Source organism: Scyliorhinus canicula, chromosome 13 (assembly GCF_902713615.1).
Source record: "Scyliorhinus canicula chromosome 13, sScyCan1.1, whole genome shotgun sequence".
In the NCBI taxonomy this organism is placed as follows: Eukaryota; Metazoa; Chordata; class Chondrichthyes; order Carcharhiniformes; family Scyliorhinidae; genus Scyliorhinus; species Scyliorhinus canicula.
Window position 1 is genome coordinate 14,267,922 of NC_052158.1, and position 25,884 is coordinate 14,293,805.

Sequence of the window (25,884 nt, forward strand, 5' to 3'; positions counted from 1 at the left end):
GACAGTGTTTGACCCACTGTCCCACCCAGTCCCAGAGGGGGAAAGGTCAATATGTGACCCACTGTCCCACCCAGTCCCAGAGGGGAAAAGGACAGTATCTGACCCACTGTCCCACCCAGTCCCAGAGGGGGAAAGGACAGTGTCTGACCCACTGTCCCACCCAGTCCCACAGGGGGAAAGGACAGTGTCTGACCCACTGTCCCACCCAGTCCCACAGGGGGAAAGGACAGTGTCTGACACACTGTCCCACCCAGTCCCAGTTGGGGAAAGGACAGTGTCTGACACACTGCCCCACCCAATCCCAGAGGGGGAAAGGACAATGTCTGACCCACTGTCCCACCGAGTCCCAGAGGGGGAAAGGACAGTGTCCAGTCCCAGAGGGGGAAAGGACAGTGTCCAATCCCAGAAGGGGAAAGAACAGTGTCCAGTCCGAGAAGGAGAAAGGACAAAGTCTGACACACTACACCACTCAGCTCCTTCTGTTGTAATGCCATTGAATGTTAAGGGGAGGTGGTTGAATTTTTTTCTTGTTGAAGTTAATCGTTGCCTGGTACTTGTGTGACTTGCCACATATGAACATGAGGGCGACTGTTGTCCCGACCTTACTCATATAGATGCAGACTGCTTCAGTATCGAGGAGTTGTGAATGTCACTGAACACTTCAATCATTCGTGATCTTCCCTATTTTCGGCCTAATGTTGGAAGGAAGAGTATGGATGAAGCAGATGGTTGGGTCTCAGACACTAACCTGAGGAGCTGCTGCAGGGAGCCCTGGGGCTGAGGTGATTGACCTCCAACAACAACCACTGGGTCTAAAGGTGCTATGTGAATTCTATACAGAGTAGACTAGGTAGGAGAGATTATGTAAACGAGTCGTATATTTCAAGGAGTATAAATGGTTAATGGGTGACATGATTGCTGCCAATAAGGTTTGCAAAGAATGTGGTCGATAAAGAGAATTACCAGTTCTGCGGCTGGGGTCACTTAAGGGCAAAGGGACATCACCAGAATGAAGAGTGATTAGGAGGCAATTCTTCATATAAAGGTTGATAGGTGTATGAAACTCTACCACCAATAGCAGTAGAACACAGATCTGTGCTAGACATTAAGGAACCAAAGATACAGAGTAACTGTGATCTCATTTAATGAATTGGCTCCTCCTGCTCCGATGTGGATTGCTCCCATGTATATAGTAGAGCAACCCACAAGATAATACTGAGGGACATTGAGGGAGAAAGCTCCTGCCTATATAAAATATATTCCGTTTGTGGGTGTGTCCCTGCACAATGAATGGTTTGAGCCGTGGAACCCTCCCTGTTGTGAGCTCACCGTCCAGGGTCAGTTCCTGAGTCTCGTTGCTGATGTGATAAGTCCAATGACGAAACATACATTCCATCGATCTGTGAAGCAACAACAGAAAATCATATTCTTCTTCACTCTCCCAGCTCCTTGACTGAACTCACTGTTCACAGCCCCAATGCTTTTCCCAGCACCTTTTCTCCAGTGATTGTGAATGGGTTTAAGTTCCTCCCTCCTCCTGATTTTCTAATATTCTTGAGGTGTTTACCGTGAAGACAGATACAAAATGCTTGTTCAAAGTCTCTGCCAATTCCTTGCTTCCTATTAATTCCCCCAGCCTCATCCTCTAAGCAGCCAATGCTCGGTTTATTCACTCTTTTCCTTTTTATCTGTCAGTAGAATATTTTACTGTCTGGTTTCATATCTTTCTGGTTTTCTCTAATACAATATGTTTGTTAGATTTAATTGAGATAATTGAAGGGTCAATGGTTCACAGCATTATTCACAATCAACTTCCGCTGTTCACGAACCCGTCTATTGGGAATTTATTCACACGCGAATATAGTTGCACACGTAACCGCAGTCCCAAAACTTCACTCATCTACCATTTCGAATGATGAACTCTCAACTTTCCTATGTAGGGGCAGCACGGTGGTGCGGTGGTTAGCACTGCTGCCTCACGCCGCTGAGGACCCGAGTTCAATCCCGGCTCTGGGTCACTGTCCGTGTGCAGTTTGCACATTCTCCCTGTGTTTGCGTGGGTTTCACCCCCAACAACTCAAAGATGTGCAGGGTAGGTGGATTGGCCACGTTAAATTGCCGCTTAATTGGAAAAAATGAATTGGGTGCACTAAATTTATTTTTACAAACTTTTCTATGTAGAAAGTACACTCTCTACACATGCACAAGTTTGCCATTCACAATTTCACACTTTGCGAGAATTTTCAGGAACAGGGTCCCTTCAAATGGGGTGGGAAGGGGCAGTTGACTGCACATTGAATACTAGAATCTAATCGAGGGGTTCAGATAGTTTACATGTGGGGCAAGATTTTCTGGACATTCACGCTGGCGGGATCTTACGATCTGAAGAGCTTCCTAGAAAGAGCAGGTGCCCTGTCTGCGTGCTGCCCCCACACCTCATTCTTCGAGGTGATTCTTCAGAACAAAGATATAGCCTCTTCAGAAAAACTGTGGTTGGAAAGATCACCTGCTCAAGAGAGGAAGCACTTCAGAGTTAATGCACCCCTGTAGAGCTGTATAAAAAAAACAGCTGTGACCATTCCTTTGCAATAGCCAGGACCTGTCAATCAAGACGCTTGTAAAAGGCAATGGACTGTGAAGTTGTATGCAAACAATGCAGTCCAAAGCTTTTAGGCCCCTAAGTACACAGAAAGGCTTGAAAATTTTAAAGGAAATTAACTTGACTGTGGAAAAAGCACTTCAAAGCTTTCCACAACATTAATAGGAAGACTTGAACCGTCTTTGACAGAACTTTGAACAGTAGACATGCTGGGACAGAGTTTAAAGGTTTTATGGTTACAGAGAGAAGAATTTCACGTTCTTTTGACAGATCATTGATATTAACATGCTGGGCTGCAGTTTAAAGGTTTCAAGGCTACAGAGGGAATGCTTTCACCTTCCTCTGACAGATCTTTTAGCTTGCCATCCTGGAAGAGACATCAAAGACTTCCAAAACGTGAGCGAATACTTTGAACTGAAACTTTACATGTTGAAAGATAACTCCGATCACTTCAGGCCCTCCCTCTCACCTCGATCTCTCCCCCAATATTTCAATTCCCTACAGTCCAAACTCCAGACTTCTACGACTCTTCCTGCCCTGAGACCCCAAAAATTCCCCTTCCTGGAATCCTAGGGTTCAGGCTCCAGGGACTGCTCGCAGTTCCAGTCCTGTCCACTGCAGCTTGTGGCGCTGCAGAGTCTGGAGAGCCAATCAGATAGTCCAGCATCTCTCTGTCTAAGGTGGGACTTCCTCCGGAGTGAGGGTTGGAGCTCCTCCCTGTGGTTAATTAATGCTCATTGGAGCCCAAAATCTCTCTGGGACAGACATGTTGGGAAACTATACCATCCCAAAAATCCTGGCCATAAGAGCCTGAGGGTACTTGACGGGGTGGACACTGAAAGGATTTCCCTTGTTCTAACAAGGAGACAGTTTAAGAATAAGAGGTCTCACTTTGAAGACAAAAAATATTCTCTCTTTTAGGGTTGTGAGTCTTTGGAACTCTCTTCCCTAGGGAACAGTGGAAACAGGGTTATTGAATATTTTCAAGGTTGAATTAGGTAGATTGTTTATCGATAAGGGAGTCATAGGGTATAGGCGGGAGGATTGAAAGAGAAGTTGAAGCTACAACAGCTCAGCCTTGATCCTATTGAATGGCGGAGCCGGTGTGAGGGGCTGAATGGCTGACTCAACCTGCTCATTCGTATGTTTGTTTGTATGTACAGCACAAAGGGAGGAGTCCATTCGGTCCATCCTGCCTGTGCTGGCTGTTCAATCACATTGGGAGAAATGAGTGTGGTCAACCCAAGCCCAAATAAATAAATAAGCAGTGAAGTACGCACTGGCTGAGACGCATCTCTGCTTTTAGCTGCAACGTCTGCGAGTCCTTCACGGGTGCGAGCAGGAAGGCTGCACTGTCCATGGCATTGAATTTAACCAGAGAGTCTTTCGATTCCGCTGCCACCGCGAGGAAGAACCATTTGCCCGCGTACTGCGGAAGAAAAAAGAAAACAAACCCCATCAGGGAAACTCCATGGAGATCGCAGACAAAGTTATCCTGGCTAATAGGGAAGGTTTAGAAGTATTAGAAGGTGTCTCCAACATTGAAAAAAAGAGCATATCTACAGATGAGACTAAAAGGTATAAAAAAGACAGGATAATTAGTAGAGTACGAGAGGAAGTTAGCCGGAAATATGAAGATTGATAGTAAGAGTTTCTATAGATATTTTAAAAAGAAGAGTTGACAAAGTGAGCATTGGTCCTATAGAAAGTCAGTTTGAGGAGTTAATAATGGAAAAGAAGGAGAAGGCAGATGAGTTGACCAGGCATTTTCCATTGGACTTCACTATAGAGCAGGGGTGGGCAAACTTTTCCGTGCAAGGGCCACATTCAGAAATTCACAATTTTAAAGGGCCGCATAGTATATTAAGTAAAATAATTAATATTTAAAATAGCCAAAATAAAAGGTTTTTAAAGAAAAAAAAGCAATTAATTTTTATTAATTAATAAAACTGGCGACAAGGACGGGATCAGTTTTGTGAGGGCCACGAAGGATCCAGCACGAGTTTTAAGGATACAAAGAAATAACATTTATTTGCAATAACATATACGTACAACAGCAGCAGCAATTTCCCTTGCTGCTCACTCCACTCTCTGGCTGGTTCCAAACTGGCCAGCTTTATTAATGCAGGGAGTCTGCTAATGATTTCTCCGCCCCCCTCATTGGGGAAGCTCATACTCCTAAAGGATTGTGGGATTGTCATTAGCCCCCAGCCAGTGGTAAGCGGGTAGGTTATAACAGAAGAATAACATGTACTGTGGATATAGGGGAACAAGTGGATGTAGTGTACTTAGATTCTCAGGAGGCATTTGATAAAGTCCCACATCCAATGTTATTGTGTAAAACAAAAATTCATGGTGTTGGGGTTAACATATCGACACGAATAGAAAATGCGCTGGCTAACAGTAAACAGCGTCAGTGGATCTTTTTCAGGTTGTGTTGAGTGATGTGCCACAGGGGTCAGTCCTGGGGCTTAAACTATTTACAATTTGTATAAATGGTTTGGATGCAGGGACTGATGATATGGTTGCTAAATCTGTGGGTGACACATAAATAGTTGGGAGAGTAAGTTGTGAAGAAATAGTACAGGAGGGAGGGCTTTAGTTTCCTGGATCACTGGGTCTGTTTCTGGGGAAGGTGAGACCTGTACAAGTCGATGGGTTACACTTGAATTGGAGTGGGACCAATATCCTAGAGGTGAGGTTCGTATGTGCTGTTGAAGGGTGGTGGGGGGAGGGGGGGGGGGGGGGGGGGGGGGGGGGGGGAGGTTTAAACTAATTTGCTGTGGGATGGGTTGTAGAGTGAAGGTACGGTACGGGGTCATGCACAGTTAAATATAGAAGAACATAGTGTGTCAGCCTGGGAGGCAGAGCAAATATAGACATGTTAAGGCACAGTGGAATATGGCGTGGCTGGATGCTATCTATTTTAATGCAAGGAGCCTTAAGGCTGGTGAACTGTGTTGATTAACACATGGAAGTAAGATATTATTGCTATCACAGAGACATGTTTGAGGGAGGGGCAGGACTGGCAGCTTATGAAATATTCCAGGGTATATAATCTTTTGGCGAAGCGGTGGGGTCGGGGTCTGTGTGTGTGTTGGGGGAGGGGGAGGGGGCGGTGTAGTGTGTAAAAGAGGGGGCGGTGTCACAATATTGATCAAGGAATTAATTACTGCAACCAGGACAGATGATATCTTAGCAGGCTGTTCAATTGAGGCCATGTGGGTGGAACTTAAAAACATAAATGGGACAATCACGTTACTGTAGGTCCCAAACAGACAGGGAGATGTAGTAGAGTAGATATGAAGCCAGACCACAGAGAAGTGTAAAAACAACAGGGTTATAATAGTAAGGGATTTCAACTTCCCCAATATTAATTGGGATATGCAGAGTGTGAAAGGTTTAGAACATAGAACATAGAGTGCGGAAGGAGGCCATTTGGCCCATCGAGTCTGCACCGACCCACTTAAGCCCTCACTTCCACTCTATCCCGGTAACCCACTAACCCCTCCTAACCTTTTTTGCACACTAAGGGCAATTTATCATGGCCAATCCACCTAATCTGCCCATCTTTGGACTGTGGGAGGAAACCGGAGCACCCGGAGGAAACCAACGCAGACACAGGGAGAACGTGCAGACTCCACACAGACAGTGACCCGGCAGGGAATCGAACCTGGGACCCTGGTGCTGTGAAGCCACAGTGCTAATCACTTGTGCTACCATGCTGCCCACGGTGGAATTCTTAAAGTGCATCCTGGAGAGCTTTTTGAGCCAGCCAAAGTCCAATGAGAAGGGTTGGTGCTTGACCTAGTTTTAGGGACTGAAGTGATTGGGACTATGATACGATTGAACAGATTAGCATTGAGAGGGAGGAGGTGTTAGTGGTTTTAGCTGAGTTAAAAGTGGATAAATCCCCAGGCCCAGATGAGGTATATCCTAGGCTACTGTGTGTGGCAGGAGAAGAGATTTCTGGGGCTCTGATATTAATTTCAGATTCTCTCTGGCCACAGGAGAGATGCCAGAGGACTGGAGGACAGTTAACGCGGCACCATTATTCAAGAAGAGAAGTAGGCCCGGCTCTGGGTCACTGTCCGTGTGGAGTTTGTACATTCTTCCCGTGTTTGCGTGGGTTTCGCCCCCACAACACAAAGATGTGCAGTGTAGGTGGATTGGCCATGCTAAATCGCCCCTTCATTGGAAAAAATGAATTGTGTACTCTAAATTTAAGGGAAAAAAAAGAAGAGGTGGGGATAAACCAGGTGCGTATAGGCCTGATGGGGAAATTATTGGAACAAATTCTGAGGGACAGAATTAATCTCCACTTGGAGAGACAAGGAATAATCAAGGATAGTCAGCATGACTTTGCCGAGGGGAGATCATGCCGAACAAATTTGATTGACTATTTTGAGTAGGTGACTCGTATAGATGAGGGCAGTGCAGTTCATGTAGTCTACATGGGCCTCAGTCAGGTTTTTGACAAGGTCACACATGGGAGACTGATCAGGAAGGTAAGAGCCCATGGGATCCCGGACAATTTGGTAAATTGCCTCAGAGGCAGAGGGTGTTGGTCGAAGGTTGTTTCTATGACTGAAGCTAGTGTCCAGTGATGTACAGCAGGTATCAATGCTAGGTGCCTTGCTGTTTGTAGTGTACCTTAATGATCCAGATCAGGGTTTTTCAGAGTGTGGGTTGCAACCTATAGGTGGGTCGTAGGTGAGTGTCAGGAGGTTTGTGGCCTCCTGTGGTGATCTCCATCACAGGTGATGTATCCAATGGCCGCTACCAGAATTTTTATTGAGAATGGCAGCCACTACCACCTTTTAAATGAGAAATTAGTGAGGCTGTGTGCAGTCTTCCGACCATAAGTGGCAGCAGTGAGCAGGTCATGCGCCCTGCCCTTGACGTTAAGCACCTGGTATCTATGTGCCAAATTGCAGAGGAGAACTTCTTCCATTTTTTTTAACTGCTAGCAAGCAAGGAAAGGGACTGTGAAGATGAATCTTTTGGTTACAAGAAGAGGTGGGCAAGACACAAATAGGCAGTGTACCTATTGGCCAGGATCGCACATCTGAATCTGCTGGAGAGAGCTGCCCAGGAGATTCCGGGACAGGACAGAGCAGTACTAGAATTAGCCTTGTACAGAGCTCCAGGGCTTCTGGTTAACAGCCTACAAAGAAAAAAATAACTCCGGAATAGTGAAAAGATGATTTCTTGAGGTATGGTTTTGTCAATTGTGCCAATGCAAATAAAAATGAAAGGCCCAAGTGTGTTATTTTCAGGGACGTGAGTGCAAATGAGAGGATAAGTTTCAGATTTTGAAAGAGTAGCGTGGGTGAAAAATTCCTTTTGAGGCTGAGACTTACAGCTGACTCCAAATAAAAAGACTATGTTGCTGTACCTGACCTGTGACAACACATGAAAAACATGCCAAAATTCCACGAGGCTGTCAGCATTCTGATTCTACATCTCCCAGGAGTATCCAGTGCTGAGTAAAACAAGCATTTTGTGCTATTGCCCTTCACAACAACCTACATATACGAGGTTGGATTTTCCATTCTCACAAAGATGAAAACAGCACAAAGCAACCAGCTGAGCTCTACACCTGATGTGCACATTGCCTTATACTCCTGAACCTGACAGGAGTGAAATCATGAGGATCAAGCACTCCCCTTTCACATTAAAGTAAGTAAATGTAATGTCTGATGCGAAGGCCGGTCGGTGGATTGCGAAGAGCAGCCGGGATGGGTCGCAAAGGTCAGCCTGTTGGCAAAAAATGGGTCCTGGGGAAGAAAATGTGAAAAGTACTGATCCAGATGGGAATGTGAGAGGTATGATCAATGTGTTCACAGATGACACAAAAATTGGTGGTGTGGTAAATAGAGACGTGGAAAGCCTTAGATTAGAGGGTGATATAGATAGGCTGGTCAGATGGGCAGAACAGTGGCAAAGGAAATCTGAAAAGTGTGATGTGGTGCATTCTGGGAAGACTAACAAGGCAAGGGAAAGCACTATGAATGATAGGAAATACAGAGGATCAGAGGGACCATGGCACGCATCTCAATAGCTCCCTGAAGGCAGCGGGACAGGTAGATAAGGTGGTTCAAAAGGCCTCTGGGATACTTGCCTTTATTAGCCGATATAAGCGTAGGAAGGTAATGACGGAGCTGTATAAAATGCCGGATAGGCCACAGCTGGAGCACTGTGTGCAGTTCTGGTATCCACTCTATAGGAAGGATGTGATTGCACCAGAAAAGGTGCAGTGGAGATTCACCAAGATGTTACCTGGGCTGGAGCGTTTCAGCTGTGAAGAGAGACTGGGGTTGTTTTTCTCAGAGCAGAGAAGGCTGGCGGGGGGGGGGGGGGGGGGGGGGGAGGGGGATGTGGTCGAGTTGTGCAAAATTATGAGGGGCACAGATAGAGTGAATGAGAAGAACATTTTCTCCTTAGTAGAGGGGCAATGCCAGGAGGGATAGAGTTAAGGTAGTGGGCAGGAGATTTAGAGGGAAAGCTTTTTCATCCAGAGGGTGGTAGGAATCCGAAACTCAGTGCCTGAAAAGGTGGTAGAGGTAGGAATCCTCACAGCATTTCAGAAACATTTAGATGAGCAGTTGAGATGCGATAGCACACAAGACTATGGACCAAGCGATGGAAAATGGGATTAGAGTAGATAGGTGCTGGGTGGCCAAAGGGCATTTTTCTGTTCTTTAAATCTGTGATTACGGGGCGAAATTCTGCGACCCCACGCAGGGTCGGAGAATTGCCCGGGACCGCCGAAAATCCCGCCCCCGCCGTGGCAGAAATTCTCCGCCACCCGGGAATTGGCGATTGGCGAGCCCCCTGCGGCGATTCTCCGGCCCGCGATGGGCCGAAGTCCCGCTGCTGGGAGTCCACTCCCGCCACCGAGGTTTGAACCACCTCTGGTGGCGGCAGGATCGGCGGCACGAGCGGGCCCCCGGGGTCCTGGGGGGGCGCGGGGCGATCGGACCCCGGGGGGCGCCCCCACGGTGGCCAGGCCTGCGATCGGGGCCCACCGATCGGCGGGTGGGCCAGTGCCGTGGGGCACTCTTTCTCTTCCGCCGCCGCCACTGCCTCCACCATGGTGGAGGCCGAAGAGAATCCCCCAGTGCGCATGCGCCGGTGGTGACGTCACCACTGGCGCATGCGCGAACCGGCGAAGGCCTTTCGGCCAGCCCCGGCGCCAGGCGGCGGGCGTCAAAGGCCACTGGTGCCGGTTTTGGCACCAGTCGGCGTGGTGCCAACCACTCCGGCGCAGGCCTAGCCCCCAAAGGTGCGGAGAATTCCGCACCTTTGGGGAGGCCCGACGCCGGAGTGGTTGGCGCAACTCCCCTACGCCGGGACCCCCCGTCCCGCCAGGTAGGGGAGTGTTTCGCCCAAGGATAGAGATAGGTTAAGAGAGTGAGCAAAGATCTGCCAAATGTAGTACAATGTGAGGTTATTCATTTTGGTATTATTATCTAAATGGTGAGAGATTGCAGAGCTCTGAGGTGGAGAAAGGTTTGTGTATAAGTGTATGAATCACAAAAGGCTGGTGGACAGATACAACAATTCATCAGCAAGCATAAAAGAATGTTATATTCTATTGCAAGGGGAATCGAATACAAGAGTAGGAATATTATGTTTAAGTAGTACAGTTGATCACATCTGCAGTACTGTGTATAAAGTATATAAAGTATAATACATCAAAAATAGTTATCCATTCAGGTAGACAAACATTTAACTGTTTTTTTTCTCGACCTGCCTTTGTTAACTGGCCGCTCTTTTGGACGCACCCCTGCCGGCCTTCACAACCCATGCCTGCCAACCTTATCGATGCACAGTGCGTTCGTTTACCTTTAATGTAAAAGAGGAGCCTGCTTGGTTATCACAATCTCACTCCTATCAGGTTCACTGGAAGAGCAGGCAATACGCATATCAGGTCCTTCCATCAGTTCCTTTGTGCCATCTTCATGAGAACAGAAAATCCAACCTCGCTTATGCAGGCCATCATGAAGGGCAATAGCAACAAAATGCTTGTTTTACTCAGCAGAGGATACTCCTGGGAGATGCTACTCCAGAATAATGACAGCTTCATAGGCTTTTAGCATGTTCTAATGTGCTCTCGCAGGTCAGGTACAGCAGCATAGTCTTTTTACTTGGACTCTGGGGTCTCAACTTCAAAAGACATTTTTCATCCATCACTTCTCTTTCAAAATCTGAAACTTCTCTCATTTGCCAGTACTTCTCTGCATATAACACAAATGTGTTTTGCATTCCTTTTTGCACTGGCACAATTGACAAAACCATACCTCAAGAAATCATCTTTAAACTGCTTTGTTCCCGAGTTGAGTTTCTTCTGTGTAGGCTGTTAACCAGGGGCCCTGAAACTCTGCACAGAGCTGACATTAGCACTCCTCTTCTCCTGAGCAGCTCTCTCCAGCAGATTCAGATGTGAGATCCTGGCCAGTAGGCACAGTGCCTATTTGTGTCTTGGCTGTCCAAACAAATCATCTTCACAGTCCTCTTGCCTTGCTCGCTAGCAGCTAGAAAATGGAGGAATCTCTCCTCTGTGATTTGCTGCCAAAAGCACATACCTACAGGGCGCTTGACGTCACGTTTACATGCAGTGCCTGCTCACTGCTGCCACTTATGCCTCATTTCATTCTCATTTGAAAGGCGACATGAGAAGCCATTTTAATAAAAATGCTGGTAACGACCATTGGGTACTTCTCCCACTATCGGGACCACTGCGGGAAGGCCGTGACCGACCACTCCGCATCCCTCCTGAAACTGGCCCGCAACAGAGGCGGGTGTTGTAACCTACACTTTGGAAAGCCCTGGTGTACAGTATTAGTCTTGTTTTTTTTAAGGAAATATATAAATACACTGTGCGGAGTCTGCACGTTCTCCCCGTGTCTGCGTGGGTTTCCTCCGGGTGCTCCGGTTTCCTCCCACAGTCCAAAGATGTGCGGGTTAGGTGGATTGGCCATGATAAATTGCCCTTAGTGTCCAAAAAGCATAGGTGGCGTTACTGGGTTACAGGGATAGGGTGGAGTTGAGGGCTTAGGTAGGGTGCTCTTTCCAAGGGCCGGTGCAGACTCGATGGGCCGAATGGCACTGTAATTTCTATGACTAGAAGCAGTTCGGAGAAAATATACTTGAATTAGTACCTGGAATGGACGTGATGTCTTATGTGGAATAGTCGGACAGGTTAGACATTACTTCACTGGAGTTTAGAACAGTAAGAGGTATCTGAATGAAATATATAAGATCCTGAGGGCTCTTGACAGGGTGAATGTGGAGAGGATGTTTCCTCTTGTGAGAGAATCTAGAATTAAGGGTCACGGTTTTAAAAAAAGGAACTGACACTTTAAGACAGAGATGAAGAATTTCTCTCAGAGGGTGGTGAGTCTCTGGAATTTTGCTCCTAATCCAAATGTTCGTATGTTCACATGGAGTCCAGTTCCGGACACTGTGCCTGAAAAAATGAAAATCGCTTATTGTTGCGAGTAGGCTTCAATTAAGTTACTGTGAAAAGCCCCTAGTCGCCACATTCCGGAGCCTGTTCGGGGAGGCTGGTACGGGAATTGAACCGTGCTGCAGACCTGCCTTGGTCTACTTTCAAAACCAGCTCTTTAGCCCTGTGCTAAACCAGCCCCTAAACCATTAGGGAGGATGTGAAAGTATTAGAGAAGGTTGAGAAGAGATTTGCCAGAATGGTACCAGGGATGTAGAACATCTGTTTTGTGGAGAGAATGGAAAAGTTGGGATTGATCTTTGAGCAGTGCAGGTTACCTGAGGAGATATACCTGAGGTGCTCAAAATCACAAAGGGTTTTCATACGGTAAATAATCATAGAATTTACAGTGCAGAAGGAGGCCATTCGGCCCATCGAGTCTGCACCGGCTCTTGGAAAGAGCACCCGACCCAAGCCCACACTTCCACCCTATCCCCATAACCCAGCAACCCCACCCAACATTAAGGGCAATTTTGGACACTAAGGGCAATTTAGCCTGGCCAATCCACCTAACCTGCACGTCTTTGGACTGTGGGAGGAAACCGGAGCACCCGGAGGAAACCCACGCACACACGGGGAGAACGTGCAGATTCCGCATAGACAGTGACCCAAGCCGGGAACCGAACCTGGGACCCTGGAGCTGTGAAGCAATTGTGCTAACCACAATGCTACCGTGCTGTCCCTTTTCTTTTTACACAAGGAAATACACGGGAAATAAGGAGAAACTGTTCCCGATGGCTGAAGGTTAAGTTAATTGAGGACTCAAATTATTATGTTAAAACAGAGAAGAAATTATTTTATATATTTTGATTTGTTAGGATGTCGAATGCATTCTCCTTAAAAGATGGTGGAAAAAGATTGAATAATTTTCAATGAGAAATTAGATAAATACTTGAGAAGAAGAGTAGCAAGGATATGAGAAAACAAATCAGGTGAGTGGGATTGGGTGGATAGACCTTTCTCGGTGCTTGCTCAGGCCCAATGAGCCAAATCCGCACTTTAGTAGCATTCAATGATGATGTGTTGGGTAAGCTGGGTCTATGTGGACTGCGCTTGAAGCAGTGTAGAGAGAGACACGCTTCCAACACTTGATGAGATGCAGCACGATTTTATTTAACATCTAACTATATTACATGCTTTAACTGTGAGTTGACACTATGCTGACTTGACTGGAGACCTGAGGTTAGCCTGACCAGACTAACTGACTACCACATGGTGTTTGCACTGGCTGCTGCTTACGAGCTCTGACTGCGTCAGAGGCTGGATCCCAACAGAAGGGGAAAACTGGTGCCCTCTGGCTTTATAGTGGTCATGTCCTGTCTGGTGATTGGCTGCTGTGTTCTGTGTGCTCACTAGTCATCCTGTGTGTCAATCACTGCCTGTCTGCACTCCATCATTTACATGGATGTATATTATGACAAATGATTCTATATCCATTACTCTATAAATGAACTATCTGAACCCCTCGATTAGATTCCAGTCTGTAACTCACTCCCAGGTATCCATTATTTTATATATAAACCATTGAACCCCTCGATTAGATTCCAGTCTGTAACTCACTCCCAGGTATCCATTATTCTATATATAAACAATCTGAACCCCTCGATTAGATTCCAGTCTGTAACTCACTCCCAGGTATCCATTATTCTATATATAAACCATCTGAACCCTTCGATTAGATTCCAGTCTGTAACTCACTCCCAGGTATCCATTATTCTACATATAAACCACCTGAACCCCTCAATTAGATTCCAATCTTTAACTCACTCCCAGGTATCCATTATTCTATAAATAAACCATCTGAACCCTTCGATTACATTCCAGTCTGTAACTCACTCCCGGGTATCCATTATTCTGTATATAAACCATCTGAACCCCTCGATTAGATTCTGGTCTGAAATGAAATGAACTGAAAATCGCTTATTGACACGAGTAGGCTTCAAATGAAGTTACTGTGAAAAGCCCCTAGTCGCCACATTGTGGCGCCTGTTCAGGGAGGCTGGTATGGGAATTGAACCGTGCTGCTGGCCTGCCTTGGTCTGCTTTCAAAGCCAGCGATTTAGCCCAGTGTGCTAAACCAGCCCCAGCCCAGCCCCAGCCCCTAACGCTCCCAGGTATCCATTATTCTATATATAAACCATCTGAACCCTTTGATTAGATTTTGGACTCGAACTCACCCCTGCATATCCATAGCCCAATACAGTGGGTGTAATCTACTGGCCGCAACCCCTCCGAACTGGTGCGCAAAGCGGACAGAAGATGCCAGGAGATGCCTCGTCTGGGATTTACCCAGCTCACCACGCCTGGCGAGATCCAACGGGATCTGCGAGACGTCACCATCTGGACCTTGCCCATTGTTGGCCGGATCATTATTTGGCAAACCTGCATCTTTCACTGAGTAGCTAGTCTCACTCTAATGTTCACTCGCCTGATCTACCCAAGGCTTTGGGATATAACCCCTTCATCTCAGAAACCTATGGTGAGCGCCATTCAGTACTGTTACGATGGTAACAGGCGGAATTGAATTTTGGGGGTCTCCCAAGGAACCAGAGGCCTGTGGATGGTTGGCCTCTCGGTAAGGTGGTACTCTGGCACTGCTGTTGTGGCATGAGCTCCTGAACCCTGGCAGTGCCACCTGGGTGCCAGCCTGACATTGCCAGACAGGCAGTGCCAAGGTGCCTGGCATTTTAAATATGCAGCGGATTGGGCCTTGGGGGGGCCTGCCTGTGTAAGGTGAGGTGCGATGGTGCTCGAAGACCCCCGGATTGAGGGATTCCGGGGGTCGTCTCAGAGAATCGAGAGATCGGGGTGGATTTTGCTGGTCCTTCCCCACCTGTATGGGGGTCTTTTGAGGGCGAAAGGTGTGTGTGCCCAGGGAAGGGAATATTCCTCTGGTGAGTCTGATGCATGGATCGGAGGATGAGAAGTCCGACGAGAAAGAGAGAGCTGCTGGAACAGGACAGTTTTAGTGGTGTGCCGCAAGATGGCTGAGGGCCGGGGGAAGCACTCCCCACCCGGTCGCCGACGGTGCAACTGGTGGAGATTTTGAATAATAAGTTCCAGCAGCAGAGGGAGGAGGCATTGCAGGGCCTGGCTAAGGTGGTTGGAGGCGATTGAGAAATTGGGACAGAGGCTGGAGGTTCAGGGCCTGGCGATATGGAAGGTGGAAGAGGCAGTGGGGGAGCATGAGGGGTGGATAGACTCGCTGGCGGTGCAGTTGGGGATGGTGGTGGACCAGAAGAGGCTCCTGGTGGAGTTTGGGTTAGTGACGATGGGGAAGACAGTGGGCAATTGTGGAGGGCAAGAGGGGCAGTGTATGGGGAGAAGGCAAGTAGGGTGCTAGCCCATCAGTTGGGAAAGCAGGCAGCAGTGAGGGAGATCGGTAGAGTGAGGGATGAAGGGGGTAAGGTGGTGATGGATCTGGAGGGAGTGAATGGGGTTTTTGAGGCCTTCTACATGAGTTGGAGCCCCCGAGGGGGAAGAGGGAATGAGGCAGTTCCTGGATGGGTTGGAGTTGGAGTTTCCCGAGGTGTCAGCAAATGTGCGGAGATTACTAAACGTGATTATGATGCCCTCAGGAGGGGGCAGGAGGTTGAGGTAGTGATGGCGATGGACACAGAGAAGGTTTTTGATCAGGTGGAGTGGGCGTATTTGTTCGAGGTATTGGGGAGTTTTGGGTTTGGACAGGGATTTGTGAATTGTGTCCAGTTGCTGATTAAGGCGACATTGGCAAGTGTGCGGACGTACCAAGTGAGTTTGGGAAACTTTGGGCTTCATCGTGGCTCGAGACAGGAACGCCTGCTGTCCCTGTTGCTTTTCACCTTGGCGATAGATCCGCTGGCAACTGTGCCCAGGGCGTTGAGGGATTAGAGAGGGATTGAGTTGGGGGGGGGGGGGAGGTGGCGCATGCATAGGGTTTTGCTGTATGTGGCTGATCTGTTACTTTATATTTCAGACCCGGAGGGCAGCACTTGGGGGGGGGGAGAGTGGAAATCATGGGGAATTTGGAAGAATTGGCCGATTTTCTGGATACAAATTGAATATGGGAAGGGGTGAGGTGTTCCCGATCAATGCTAGAGGGTGCAGGAAAGTAGGTTGGGGTGTTGCTGTTTAGGGTTGTGGGGACGTGTTTTAGATATCTCGGTATTCAAGTGGCATGGAGCTCATCCCAGCTGCATACGTTGAATTTGGCCCAATTGGTAGATGGGATAGAGGTAGATTTTAGGAGGTGGGATATCTTGCCACTGTCACTGGCAGGGTGGGTGCAGACAGTAAAAATGATGGTGCTGCCGAGGTTTCTGTTCGTGTTTCAGAACCTTCCTATCTTTGTCCCCAAGACGTTTTTCAGGAAGGTTAATCTTGGGGTTTGTATGGGCGGGGCAGGCCCCGTAGGTGCGGCGGGCTTTTCTGGAGGGTGGTGGGGTGCGGCTGGCGCTACAAAATTTGATGAATTAATATTGGGCTGCGAACATTGCGATGGTGAGGAAATGGGAGGTGGAGGGGAGGTTGGTTCGGGGATGGGTGGAGGTGGCAACATGTAGGGGGACGAGCTTGAGTGCTTTGTTGTTGGCGACCCTGCCACTCTCGTCGGTCGGGTATTCCTTTAGCTCAGTGGTGATGTCGACATTGAGGTTGTGGGGGCACTGTAAGGAGCACTTAGAGTTGGAGGGTATGTCATTGTGGGCGCCTATTTGCGATTTTGCTCTTTTCAGGAGCCGGTGCAGACTCGATGGGCCGAATGATCTTCTTCTGCATTGTAAATTCTATGATTCTATAACCATAGGATTGTGCCGGCGAGATTGGATGCGAGGTTCCGGGGGTGGCGGCTGGTGGGGATTGAGTACTTCAGGGACCTGTTTATAGAGGGAAATCTTGCGGGACTGGAGGAGTTGGAGGAATTGTTTGAATTGTCCGAGGGGAATTGGTTTAGGTACCTTCAGGTTCGAGGTTTTGTGAGGAGAGAGGTGCCGTCTTTTCCAGGGTTGTCGCCTCCGGTGCTGCAAGATAAGCTGCTATCGGATGATGAAATAGGGGAGGGGAAGGTGTTGGAAACTTACAAGGAACTGATGGAGTGGGAGGGTGCCCGGCTGGAGAATGTTAAGTGCAAGTGGGAGGAGGAGCTGAGTGGGGAGCTGGGACATGGGCAGAGGCCTTGCGGAGGGTGAATGTGTCCTAGCTGTGCGGGAGGTTAAGCCTCATCCTGTGTAAAGTGGTGAATAGGGCTCACATGACGGTGGTGAGGATGAGCAGGTTTTTTTGAGGGAGTGGCGGAGAGGTGTGGGCAGTGCAAAGGGGGCCTGCGAATCATGTCCACATGTTCTGGGCATGTACAAGATTGAAGGGATTCTTGGATGTTATGTCCGAGGATCTGGGGGTGAGGGTGTCTCCGAGTCCGGAGGTGACAATATTTGGGGTGCCGGGAGTGCAAGGTGGGGGGGGGGGGAGAGGCCTTTGCCTCCCTGATAGCCTGGAGATGGGTTTTGTTATGTTGGGGATGACTCAAGAGCCACTGAAGGCAAGGGTATCGGTGAGCACCCTGGCAGATTCCTGAGGTTGGAGAAGACCAGGTTCGCTCAGTGGGGTCGGTAGAAGGGTTCACGGAGGTGGAAACCGCTCATCGATTTCTTCAAAGAAGATTGAGGGTCAGCAAGGAACGGCCTTCGAGGGGGGAGGGTAAAGGGTTAAAACAGGGAAGGCGGGAAATGGTTGGGGGGTCGTGGCAGGGGGGGCTGGAGGGTTGGGGTTGTTATTGGGTTGATGTTGTCTTCTGATGCTCTTTGGTTGTTGTTTTGATATTTTGTATATTTATATTTTTGATGAAAAGCCTTTTCTCACAACCTCGGGACAGTTCAGAGAACTGCTCAGTCAGTGAAGAACTGCACAGTCAGTGAAGAACTGCAGTCAGTGAAGAACTGCACAGTCAGTGAAGATCTGCACAGTCAGTGAAGAACTGCTCAGTCAGTGAAGAACTGCTCAGTCAGTGAAGAACTGCACGGTCAGTGAAGAACTGCAGAGTCAGTGAAGAACTGCTCAGTCAGTGAAGAACTGCACAGTCAGTGAAGAACTGCTCAGTCAGTGAAGAACTGCACAGTCAGTGAAGAACTGCACAGTCAGTGAAGAACTGCACAGTCAGTGAAGAACTGCTCAGTCAGTGAAGAACTGCACAGTCAGTGAAGAACTGCTCAGTCAGTGAAGAACTGCACAGTCAGTGAAGAACTGCACAGTCAGTGAAGAACTGCTCAGTCAGTGAAGAACTGCACAGTCAGTGAAGAACTGCACAGGCAGTGAAGAACTGCTCAGTCAGTGAAGAACTGCTCAGTCAGTGAAGAACTGCACAGTCAGTGAAGAACTGCACAGTCAGTGAAGAACTGCTCAGTCAGTGAAGAACTGCACAGTCAGTGAAGAACTGCTCAGTCAGTGAAGAACTGCACAGTCAGTGAAGAACTGCACAGTCAGTGAAGAACTGTTTGCAATTTAGTCACCGATGTGATGTAGGAAACACAGCAGCCATTTGCGCGCAGTACTCCTGAAGGAGATTTTGTGTTCAGTGGGTACTATCCCAGCCTCTGAGCCTGAAGCTCTGGGTTTGATTTCCAGGACTTGATGGTTTGTAATGTGACCAAAATGTTGAGTGTTAACCTGGAAAGTACTTCCTTTTTCAAAAAATAAATTTAGTGTACCCAATTAATTTCTTCCAATTAAGGGGCAATTTAGCGTGGCAAATCCCCCTATCCTGCACATCTTTGGGTTGTGGGGGCGAAAGCCACACAAACACAGGGAGAATGTGCAAACTCCACACAGACAGTGACCCCGAGCCAGGATCGAGCCTGGGACCTCGGCGCCCTAAGGCAACAGTGCTAACCACTGTGCCGCCCTGCTGCCCTCTGGAAAGTACTTTCTGATGTGTTATGTACTCTGGGAGAACACAGGCTGCAACTCGATGCAACTTTGACCAAAAGATACTTCAGACTTTGAAGTAAGTTCAATGTGATTTATTGAACCATTAGCACAGTTCTCTATGATTTCGACTCACCTGCTAATCTTGCTAGAGTAACTCAGTCTAACTAACCAGTTTGCTCTAAGCCACGTGGTGGGTGTGATGCTTCTGATCTGTCCCTGTCCTCTCTAAGCGTCGCCTGTGGAAAGAAAGAGCATGTGTGCCTTGTCCTTTTATATTTGGGTTGTGTAATGACCCCTTGTGGTAGTGTCACCTCTGGGTGTCTTGACTGCCTATTGGTTGTGTCCTATTCTATGTGTTCATTAGCTGTATGTCTGCATGTCATGATGTCTCTGGTGCTCCCTCTAGTGTTTACTTAGTCGTATTTACATTAACCCCTTGTGTATTTAGAGTAATGCATATCACCACACTACCAACACGTCCCGAGTGGGAGAGACTGCTAGTTAGCAATGCTTGATGTGGAGTGGTGCCCCCCTCAAGTAATAAGCTCCTGGCGACAGACTAATGATCTATCCCAGGGAAAACCTTGTTATGGAAACAGGTGAAAATCTGCCTTTGTGAACTACTAGGTGTGGGGAGAAGAAAGAAGAAACTAAACAACCGGAAACAGTGATGTGATCATTACCAGATAATCTGTTTATGTGATCTGGGACAGATATTGGGCAGAACACCAGGAAAACTCAGCTGCTCTTCAAAGCCATGTCACGGGATCATTACATCTACCTGAGAGGGGCCTCAGTTTAATGTCCCGTCCAAAGGACAGTACCTCTGCCAGTGCAGCACTCTCTCCGTAATGCAACCCAGTGTCAACTCAATTTTGTCTTCAAATCTCTGGAGTGCGACTCACTGACCCAGAGATGTGAGCGGCTACTCATTGACCCAGAGCTCTGCTCAGCCCCACTATCACCGGTATAGAACAGCTCAATTACTCAGCAGCAGCATTGTCAGGGGGCTTGACAGGGTAGATGCTGAGAGGGTGTTTCCTCTTGGAAGAGAGTCGAGGACCAGAGGACATATTCTCAGAGTAAGGAGTCGCTCATTTCACTCAGAAATGAGGAGGAATTCAGAGTAGTGAATCTGTGGAATCCTTTAACGCAGAGGGCTGTGGAGGCTGTGTCGTTAAGTATGTTGAAGGCTGAGATAGACAGATTTTTAATCAATAAGGGAATCAAGGGTTATGGGGATGGCAGGAACGTGGAGTTCAGGTTTATCATATCAGATTAGTCTTGGTCTGGTTGAATGACAGAGCAGACTCAATGGGCCGAATGGTCTATGTCTGCTGCTGCGTCTTGGAGTCTTATTGAAGCGAAGCACAAATGAGGGAAAAAGCAAACTACCAGGCTGCTTTGGCAGCACAGATGAACCATGAACTAATTGAATGGCAGAACATGTTCGGTGGGCTGAATGGCCTGCTGCATTTCTCACGTAACATGGTCAATATTCATCCTTCAACCAAGATAACTAAAAGCAGCTAGTCTGGTCTTCATCACATGACTGTTTGGGGAGGGAGAGGGCAGTGTGCAAATTGTCTGCGGCAATACAACAATAACAACACTTCAAAACTTATCTACTTGCCTGATAAGTGTGAGGTGATTCATTTTGGTCGGACAAATTTGAATGCGGATTACAGGGTTAACGGCAGGGTTCTGAAGAATGTCGAGGAGCAGAGAGATCTCGGAGTTCATGTCCATAGATCTCTGAAAGTTGCCACCCAAGTGGATAGAGCCGTGAAGAAAGCCTCTAGTGTGTTAGCATTTATTAACAGGGGGATTGAGTTTAAGAGCCGTGAGGTTATGCTGCAACTGTACAAGACCCTGGTTGGACCACACCTGGATTATTGTGTGCAGTTCTGGTCACCTCATTATTGGAAGGATGTGGAAGTATTGGGAAGGGTGCAAAGGAGATTTACCAGGATGCTGCTGGATTGGAGGGTAGGTCTTATGAAGAAAGGTTGAGGGAGCTCGGGCTTTTCTCATTGGAGCGAAGGAGGATGAGAGTTGACTTAATTGAGGTGTATAAGATGATGAGAGGGATAGATAGAGTGGACGTTCAGTGACTTTTACCTCGGGTAGATGTAGCTGTTACAAGGGGGCATAACTATAAGGTTCATGGTGGAAGATATAGGAGGGATGTCAGAGGTAGGTTCTTTACTCAGAGTGGTTGGGGCGTGGAACACATTCCCTGCTATGGTAGTGGAGTCGGACACTTTAGGAACTTTCAAGCGGTTATTGGATAGGCATATGGAGTGCACTAGAATGATTGGGAGTAGGTTGATTTGATCTTAGTTTCAGACTAGATCGGCACAACATCATGGGCTGAAGGGCCTGTATTGTGCTGTACAGTTCTATGTTCTAAAACAAAAGTATTCAATTAGCTATGAACACACTGGGTCACCCTGAGGATGTGAACGTTACTATATAAAATGCAAGTTTTTTTTAACCTAATTGTTTGTGGGTAAGTGAGCCATTCCCCTGCCTCTGTAACCTCCCTCAACCCGAATGATCTCAGCACACCATCAATCACAACCTATTTCCATCAAAGAAAAAGGACAAAGAAAAGTACAGCACAGGAACAGGCCCTTCGGCCCTCCAAGCCTGCGCCGACCATGCTGCCCGTCTCAACTAAAATCTTTTACACTTCCTGGGTCCGTATCCCTCTATTCCCATCCTATTAATTTATTTGTCAAGATTCCCCTTAAACGTCACTGTCGCCTCTGCTTCTACCACCTCCTCTGGCAGCGAGTTCCAGGCACCCACTACCCTCTGTGTAAAAAACTTGCCTCGTACATCTCCTCTAAACCTTGCCCCTCGCACCTTAGACCTATGCCTCCTAGGAATTGACCCCTCTACTCTGGGAAAATGTGTCTGACTATCCACTCTGTCTATGCCCCTCATAATTTTGTAGACCTCTATCAGGTCGCCCTTCAACCTCCTTCGTTCCGGTGAGAACAAACCAAATTTATTCAACCTTTCCTCATAGCTAATGCCCTCCATACCAGGCAACATCCTGGTAAATCTCTTCTGCACTCTCTCTAAAGACTCCACATCTTTCTGGCAGTGTGGCGACCAGAATTGAACACTATACTCCAAGTGTGGCCTAATTAAGGTTCTATACACCTGCAACATGACTTGCCAATTTTTATACTCAAAGCCCTGGCCAATGAAAGCAAACCTGCCATATGCCTTCTTGACTACCTTCTCCACCTGTGTTGCCCCTTTCAGTGACCTGTGGACCTGTACACCAAGATCTCTCTCTGACCATACTCTTGAGGGTTCTACCATCCACTGTACTATTATTGGACATGCCTTCAGCTGCCTGCACCCTAAGCTCTGGAACTCTCTCTCTAAATCTCACCACCTCCCTCCGTAAACATGGTCCTTAAAGCTCTTTGATTCCTGCCCTAATGTGTCCTTGTGTGGCTCAGTGTCTAAGTTTGTTGCTGTAAGGCACTTTGGGCCGTTTTACGATGTTAAAGATGCTATGGGAATGCAAGTTATCATTGTTGTGCTGGCCGGTTACAAAATTCTCAGACATTCCCAGGTTTGATCCTGACTTGGTAGAGTCAACTGTTATCAGGCAGGCAGGGGGTGAGGGTGGGGCAAAGGAACCATCTGGATAGTCCCAGTGTATCTGATGTGACAGGCGACAAATATCGTGGACAAATACACTTTCCCGTGCGTTAGTTTCTAACTCCCAATTAAATCTAATAAAAGCACAATGACACATCATCACATAGATTTATAAAAACAGCATGCGATCCTTCTTGCACCTGTAGAAGAGAAATTAACCAAGTACTTTCATGAATGGCAAAGTGGGCAGATGTTAACTTCTCAATGACAGTGAGCTGAGCTGGGAGCTTGTTTCACATCTCTCATCATTCTTACTTCCATTCAGCTCATTCTGGAGGAGACGTTAAGCATGGTTGCTGCCTGGCTGTTGACTATCGCGCTCTCTTGTGCAAAGCTAAGTTCTAACTGAAGACCTATTTAAGTTGCGGTAATGTTGACATGGGCCGGAGTTCTCCAACGGGCTGGGGTTCTCTATTCCCGCTGGCAGCGCGGGTCTCCCGTTGGCGCGGAGTGACTTCAATGGGAAATCCCATTGACAAGTGGCGGGAGAGAGAATCCTGACATCCGTGAATGGAGTGTCGCTGAGAACCATGCAGCTGGGGGAACCGGAGAATCCTGCCCACGATCATTTATTTCACTCGCTCCAGCTGTAAACTCTTCTCCTCCCTGCCCTGCCTTGCCCAAAGCTACCATTGATTCACTGAGTTGATCTTTTTGTCTCTTGAAGCTTCCCTTTCACTGCATCTACTGGACTTTTGGCTATTTTATTTTAATTCGAACAATGCCCCAACACCGGTTTCCGCCCCCGCACCCCTCCACCCTCACAGTGCCCCCCCCCCCTCTTTCCCCCCCCCCCCCCCTCTTTCCCCCCCCCCCCCCCCCCCCCCCCCCCCCCCTCCACCACAATTATCTTCCCTCCACTTCTGGCCTGTTCAGACATGTACTGCTGTGGGATATTACTGGCCTTCTTTCCTGGGGCCCTGTTTTTTCACCTCAGGGCCTATGGCGACTTGCACGGCAACAGCAGAGGACACCGCACAAACAATCGCACTCACCCACGCTCGCACTCACCCACGCTCGCACACACATTTCTCCAGCAGGGTAGCAATTTACCAGCGAGTGCTCAAAGCTGAGTTCTCTGTCCTTTCTCCAGGCACAGACGCTCATTCAGGTCACCCCACCCCCTGGCTGCCATCAGTGGAGGCCTGAAATCCAACCCCAACCCCTTGCCTGGCTCGATTGCTGGTTTAACCCGTCCAATCCACTGCTGCCTAATCCACCTGGCCTTGTTTGTTTTTACCTGGGTCCGGTTGAGGTTTCCAGCAGTCACCCTTTCATCATATTTACATTGTCGAAAGAGAAAGACCAGATAGAAAAAGATTTTCCACAGTTCCTGTAACATGACTCTGCAAAATAAAAATGAGCACTTTCCAAAACAAAGTGGGCTGACTGATTCCCAAATTGGCAGCCTTCAGAGTGGATTCCGAGTACTGGAATCCTTGGCGCTGGGCATTCTACGATAGCAGGCCAATTATTAACCACATTTCCCAATAAGGTTGAACCTTGAGCCACGCTGCGGAGGGACAATCAGAAGGAAGTATTGATCCTCAGTAAAGAAGGGTCTGTGGGGTCAATCTTCCATTTCCTGTTTTTGATTTTCTATCCTTCGCACCAAAACCGCAGGTCCCATTCTTTCCCAGTTGTTCTCCTGTTTTGAAAAGACAATTTGCCCATCCCATTGGGGGAGCTACACCTATTTGACCATCGTTTATCAAAACCTTGTAATGCACATGATGCAGATTCTGTCAAAATCCAACACTGAATGAGGGAAAATTATGGGGGAAAATGATGCAGGATTACTTTACTTATTTTCTACAACCCTCCCCCACCCTCTCCTCACATCGTCCATCTACCCCCTAATTCCAACTCATGCAGACCCTGCTTTACTCCTCCACCTAGCATCACACAACAATAAATCACCCACCACCTTTCCCAGTGCTACTAGGAATGTAAGGGATAGGAGCAGGGGTAGACCACTAGGCCCCCTGGGTCTGCTCCGAGAATCAATACGACCATGGCTGATCTTCAGCCTCGACTTCTCTTTCCTGCCCACTCCCCATCTCTCTCCCATTATTCATGAGTCACCGAAAGGATGCGTCTCTCAGCCTTGAATATACTCAACGATGGAACTGATGCAACCATCAATTCACACGAGACAGAGAATGGAAGTGAACTGTGGCTTTAATCAACTAGAACAGTGCCTGCCTGCGACTGCTCTGCAATGAGAGCTGCCTACAGGGCAGCTGCCCATATACCTTCCCTCAAGGGGGCGGAGTCAGGGGCAGAGCCCACAAGGGCACCAACATGATACAATCAGTGTAGTACAGTACAATAGTCCATAGGTGGAGCCCACATGGGCAACAACGTGGTACAATGTAAAACAGTGGTGAATGGTTACCATAATACGTTCACCACATGAACATCCGGAACCTTCTTCAAAGATTCATGGAGAATTTGCACCTCATCTCAGTCCTAGATGACCAGCTCCTTCTGCTGAGATTGTGTCCCTGTGGTCCAGATTCCCCAGCCCAGTGAAACAACCTCTCAGTATCCACCCGGCAGCCCACTTATCAGACTCACATACGTTTCAATTCTTCTGAATTCCAGAGAATATCGGCTCAATTTACACACCCACTCATCATAGGACAACCCTATAATCCCAGAAAACAAACTTGCAAATCTGGCCTTGCTTCCCATATTTTGTTTTCAGATACCGCCATTATTATTCCACCAACATGCAGACTCCGTTGGCAATGTTTCAACCTGACTGCCGTGCACATGAATGACGTGAGGGGAATAAAGCCCCTCCACCCCCTCTGCACTGAGCCACAGTTTGGGATTGATGTGAGGAGATTGGGCGCCCCCCCCACACTGACCTGGGATTGGGCTAAAGGATTTACGACCTTCAGATTGACCTTGTCTGTGAATGGACCGATGGGTATGTGACCCCCTTTATTAACCCTGGCTGTGATTGGTCTGATGCATCTGATGATGCTCCACATTGACCCTGACTGAACGGTCTGAGTGGTCTCACCCTCATCCCATTTGGTGGGGTGGGGTCCGATTAGAGAACAAGGACATATATGTCCGAAATAGACCTCTCACCAGGCCCTTGACAGGATCAACTCCACGTTGTCATGTGCCCGGTTGAGCCTAATTCAGTTCAAGGTGTTATTTACACATG

At 47.9% G+C, this 25,884-nt stretch overlaps 1 protein-coding gene across 1 annotated transcript in view; it reads right to left on the reverse strand.

Moving 5' to 3' along the window:
• LOC119976536 (apolipoprotein M-like) overlaps positions 1 to 24,155 on the reverse strand; it is a 49,876-nt gene extending 25,721 nt beyond the window's left edge. The window contains exons 1-3 of the mRNA XM_038817101.1: positions 23,941 to 24,155; positions 3,880 to 4,028; positions 1,330 to 1,400 (exon numbers count right to left, since the gene is read on the reverse strand). Of these exons, the coding sequence (XP_038673029.1) occupies positions 1,330 to 1,400; positions 3,880 to 4,028; positions 23,941 to 24,042 (322 nt within the window). The 5' untranslated portion in view covers positions 24,043 to 24,155. The remainder of the gene's footprint in view (positions 1 to 1,329; positions 1,401 to 3,879; positions 4,029 to 23,940) is intronic.
• Between the last annotated feature and the right edge of the window lie 1,729 nt (positions 24,156 to 25,884).